The following is a 5,000-nucleotide window of genomic DNA, read 5'->3' on the forward strand; positions in this document are numbered from 1 at the left end:
GTTCTGTCTGTACTGGTTCTGTCTGTGCTGGTTCTGTCTGTGCTGGTTCTGTCTGTGCTGTTCTGTCTGCGTGGGTTCTGTCTGTGCTGGTTCTGTCTGTGCTGGTTCTGTCTGTACTGGTTCTGTCTGTGCTGGTTCTGTCTGTGCTGGCTCTGTCTGTGCTGGTTCTGTCTGTACTGGTTCTGACTGTGCCGGTTCTGTCTGTGCTGGTTCTGACTGTGCTGGTTCTGACTGTGCTGGTTCTGTCTGGTCTGGTTCTGTCTGGTCTGGTTCTGTCTGTGCTGGTTCTGACTGTGCTGGTTCTGTCTGTGCCGGTTCTGTCTGTGCTGGTTCTGACTGTGCTGGTTCTGACTGTGCCGGTCTGGTCCTGGTTCTGGTCTGGTCCGGTCTGGTCTGGTCTGGTTCTGTCTGTCTGGTCCTGGTCTGGTCCTGGTCTGGTTCTAGTCCTGGTCCTGGTCTGGGTCTGGTCCTGGTCTGGTCCTGGTCTGGTCCTGGTCTGGTCCTGGTCTGGTCCTGGTCTGGTCTTGGTCCTGGTTCTGGTCTGGTCCTGGTCTGGTCTGGTCCTGGTCTGGTCCTGGTCCTGGTCTGGTTCTAGTCCTGGTCCTGGTCTGGTCCTGGTCTGGTCCTGGTCTGGTCTGGTCTGGTCTGGTTCTGGTCCTGTTCTGGTCTGGTTCTAGTCCCTGGTCTGTCCTGTCTGGTCTGGTCCTGGTCTGGTCCTGGTCTGGTCCTGGTCCTGGTCTGGTCCTGGTCCTGGTCTGGTCCTGGTCCTGGTCCTGGTTCTGGTCTCACCCTCTTGTCCTTGAGCAGCAGCAGTCTCTGGTTCTGTCTGGTCCTGGTCTGGTCTGGTCTGGTCCTGGTCTGGGTCTTGTCCCGGTCCTGGTCTGGTCCTGGTCCTGGTCCTGGTCTGGGTCTTGTCCTGGTCTGGTCCTGGTCTGGTTCTGTCTGGTCCTGGTCCTGGTCTGGTCCTGGTCCTGGTCTGGTCCTGGTCTGGTCCTGGTCCTGGTCTGGGTCTTGTCCTGGTCCTGGTCTGGTCCTGGTCTGGTTCTGTCTGGTCTGGTCTGGTCTGGTTCTGGTCCTGGTCTGGTCCTGGTCCTGGTCTGGTCCTGGTCTGGTCCTGGTCTGGTCCTGGTCTGGTCTGGTTCTGGTCCTGGTCTGGTTCTGGTCCTGGTCTGGTCCTAGTCCTGGTCCTGGTTCTGGTCTCACCCTCCTGTCCTTGAGCAGCAGCAGTCTCTGGTTCTGTCTGGTCCTGGTCTGGTCCTGGTCTGGTCCTGGTTCTGGTCTGGTCCTGGTTCTAGTCCTGGTTCTGGTCCTGGTCCTGGTCTGGTCCTGGTCTGGTCCTGGTCTGGTCCTGGTCCTGGTCCTGGTCCTGGTCCTGGTTCTGGTCCTGGTCCTGGTCTGGTCTGGTCCTGGTCTGGTTCTGGTCCTGGTCTGGTCCTGGTTCTAGTCCTGGTTCTGGTCCTGGTCTGGGTCTGGTCCTGGTCTGGTCCTGGTCCTGGTCCTGGTCCTGGTCTGGTCCTGGTCCTGGTCTGGTCCTGGTCTGGTCCTGGTTCTGGTTCTGGTCTCACCCTCCTGTCCTTGAGCAGCAGCAGTCTCTGGTTCTGTCTGGTCCTGGTCTGGTCCTGGTCCTGGTCTGGTTCTGTCTGGTCCTGGTCTGGTCTGGTCTGGTCCTGGTCCTGGTCCTGGTCCTGGTCTGGTCCTGGTCTGGTCCTGGTCTGGTCCTGGTCTGGTCCTGGTCTGGTTCTGGTCTGGTCCTGGTCCTGGTCCTGGTCTGGGTCTGGTCCTGGTCTGGTTCTGGTCTGGTCCTGGTCCTGGTCTGGTCTGGTCCTGGTCCTGGTCCTGGTCCTGGTCTGGTCCTGGTCTGGTCCTGGTCTGGTCCTGGTCCTGGTCCTGGTCCTGGTCCTGGTCTGGTCCTGGTCTGGTCCTGGTCCTGGTCTGGTTCTGTCTGGTCCTGGTCTGGTCTGGTCTGGTCCTGGTCCTGGTCCTGGTCTGGTCCTGGTTCTGGTCCTGGTCTGGTCCTGGTCCTGGTCCTGGTCTGGTCCTGGTCTGGTCCTGGTCCTGGTCTGGTTCTGTCTGGTCCTGGTCTGGTCTGGTCTGGTCCTGGTCTGGTTCTGTCTGGTCCTGGTCTGGTCTGGTCTGGTCCTGGTCCTGGTCTGGTCCTGGTCTGGTCTGGTCCTGGTCCTGGTCCTGGTCTGGTCCTGGTCTGGTCCTGGTCCTGGTCTGGTCCTGGTCTGGTCCTGGTCCTGGTCTGGTTCTGTCTGGTCCTGGTCTGGTCTGGTCTGGTCCTGGTCTGGTTCTGTCTGGTCCTGGTCTGGTCTGGTCTGGTCCTGGTCCTGGTCTGGTCCTGGTCCTGGTCTGGTCTGGTCCTGGTTCTAGTCCTGGTCTGGTCCTGGTCCTGGTCTGGTCCTGGTCCTGGTCTGGTCCTGGTCTGGTCCTGGTCCTGGTCTGGTCCTGGTCCTGGTTCTGGTCTCACCCTCCTGTCCTTGAGCAGCAGCAGTCTCTGGTTCTGGATCTGGAACGTTCTCTCCTGGAACTTGTTTCCCTGAAGCAGCTTCGGAGGTTCCTCACGACACCTGAGCAGCCCCCCCTTCACGGGGTCAGCGCTGCACGCTGGGGGGGGGGGGGGGGGACGGGGGGGGGGGGGGGGGAGACAGGCGGGGGGGGGGAGACAGGGGGGGGGGGAGACGGAGGGGGGGAGACAGGGAGGGGGGGGGGGGGGGAGACAGGCAGGCAGGGAGGGGGGGGGGAGACAGGCGGGGGGGGGGGGGGAGACAGGCAGGGGGGGGGCAGGTTCTTATGTGACACTTTGATCCTGATGGTAAAGTTTACACAACAGAAGGTGTGAACATGTTGTGTTGTTGTTGTTGTGTTGTTGTGTTGTTGTTGTGTTGTTGTTGTTGTGTTGTTGCGTTGTTGTGTTGTCCGTGTTGTGTTGTTGTGTTGTTGTTGCGTTGTTGTGCGTTGTTGTGTTGTTATTGTGTTGTGCGTTGTTGTTGTTGTGTTGTTGTTGTGTAGTGTAGTTGTGCGTTGTTGTGTTGTTGTTGTGTAGTGTAGTTGTGCATTGTTGTGTTGTTGTTGTTGTGTAGTGCGTAGTGTTGTTGTGTTGTTGTGAGTTGTTGTGTTGTTGTTGTGTTGTGCGTTGTTGTGTTGTTGTTGTGTTGTGCGTTGTTGTTGTGTTGTGCGTTGTTGTGTTGTTGTTCTGTTGTTGTGTAGTGTAGTTGTGCGTTGTTGTGTTGTTGTTGTGTAGTGTGTTGTTGTGTGTTGTTGTGTTGTTGTGTTGTTGTTGTTGTTGTGTTGTTGTGTTGTTGTTGTTGTGTTGTCCGTGTTGTGTTGTTGTTGCGTTGTTGTGCGTTGTTGTGTTGTTATTGTGTTGTGCGTTGTTGTGTTGTTGTTGTGCGTTGTTGTTGTGTTGTTGTTGTGTTGTTGTTGTTGTGTTGTTGTGTAGTGTAGTTGTGCGTTGTTGTGTTGTTGTTGTGTTGTTGTTGTTGTGTTGTTGTGTAGTGTAGTTGTGCGTTGTTGTTGTGTTGTTGTGTAGTGTAGTTGTGCATTGTTGTGTTGTTGTTGTTGTGTAGTGCGTAGTGTTGTTGTGTTGTTGTGCGTTGTTGTGTTGTTGTTGTGTTGTGCGTTGTTGTGTTGTTGTTGTGTTGTGCGTTGTTGTTGTGTTGTTGTGTTGTTGTTGTGTTGTTGTGTAGTTGTGTAGTGTAGTTGTGCGTTGTTGTGTTGTTGTTGTGTTGTTGTGTAGTGTGTTGTTGTGTGTTTTTGTGTTGTTGTGCGTTGTGTTGTTGTGCGTTGTGTTGTGTAGTTGTGTTGTTGTGTGTTGTTGTGTTGTGTAGTTGTTGTGTTGTTGTGTAGTTGTGTAGTTGTGTAGTTGTTGTGTAGTTGTGTAGTTGTGCGCTCCTACAGCTCAGGATGTTGACCCCTGAGCTGTAGGTGTTGTTGTGTGATGTTGTGCGTTGTGTTATTGTTGTTGTGCTGTTGTCGTGTTGTTGTTGTGTAGTTGTTGTGTAGTTGTGTAGTTGTGTGTTGTTGTTGTTGTGTTGTGTGTTGTGTTGTTGTTGTGTTGTTGTGTTGTTGTGTTGTTGTGTTGTGTGTTGTGTTGTTGTGTAGTTGTGCGTTGTTGTGTAGTTGTGCGCTCCTACAGCTCAGGATGTTGACGCCCGCTCCTCTCGGGACCCTCTTCACCACCAGGTAGGCGGAGCTGGGGTCGGCCATCTTGCACCACTGCAGCGCCTGCTCCAGGACCTTCTCTTTGGGGTGCAGGGGGCGCTCTGACGTTACCACGACGACGACAACGACGACAACAACAAACACAACATCAACAACAACAACAACATCAGCATCAGTCAGGCGGGGGTGAGACAGACAGACAGACAGGTGCACGGGCGCTGTCTCACCCAGCTGCCCGTCCTCCACCGCCTCGAACGCCATCCACACGTCCGTGTCTCCGGCCGGGACGCTCCTCATGAACAGCACCTGATTGGTCAGCTCCTCCGCGCACATGCTGGGGGACACCTGCGGGTCACATGACACGCCACGGTGACATCACAGTGACATCACAGTGACATCACAGTGACATCACAGTGACATCACGCTGACATCACAGTGACATCACGCTGACATCACGCTGACATCACAGTGACATCACAGTGACGTCACGGTGACATCACTGTGACATCACAGTGACATCACAGTGACATCATCATCGCTCACACTCACTTTGAGGGTGACGCAGCAGTCGGGGTTCTTCAGCTCCAGGTACACTTCAATGATGAGGTCACCGGCCTGAGACAGCTGCACACACACACACACACACACACACACAGAGACACACACACAGAGACACACACACACACACAGACACACACACACACACACACACACACACACACACACAGACACACACACACACACACACACAGAGACACACACACACACACACACAGACACACACACACACACACACACAGAGACACACACACACACACACACACACACACAGAGAC

At 55.1% G+C, this 5,000-nt stretch overlaps 1 protein-coding gene across 1 annotated transcript in view; it reads right to left on the reverse strand.

Moving 5' to 3' along the window:
• The window catches only part of arap3 (ArfGAP with RhoGAP domain, ankyrin repeat and PH domain 3), a 43,150-nt gene that overhangs the window by 5,507 nt on the left and 32,643 nt on the right, over nt 1–5,000 (reverse strand). Inside the window, 4 exon segments of the mRNA XM_083915149.1 lie at nt 2,471–2,607; nt 4,137–4,265; nt 4,392–4,509; nt 4,714–4,788. Coding sequence (XP_083771275.1) covers nt 2,471–2,607; nt 4,137–4,265; nt 4,392–4,509; nt 4,714–4,788 — 459 coding nt within the window.

Source organism: Echiichthys vipera (assembly GCF_963691815.1).
Source record: "Echiichthys vipera genome assembly, chromosome: 6".
Lineage (NCBI taxonomy): Eukaryota > Metazoa > Chordata > Actinopteri > Perciformes > Trachinidae > Echiichthys > Echiichthys vipera.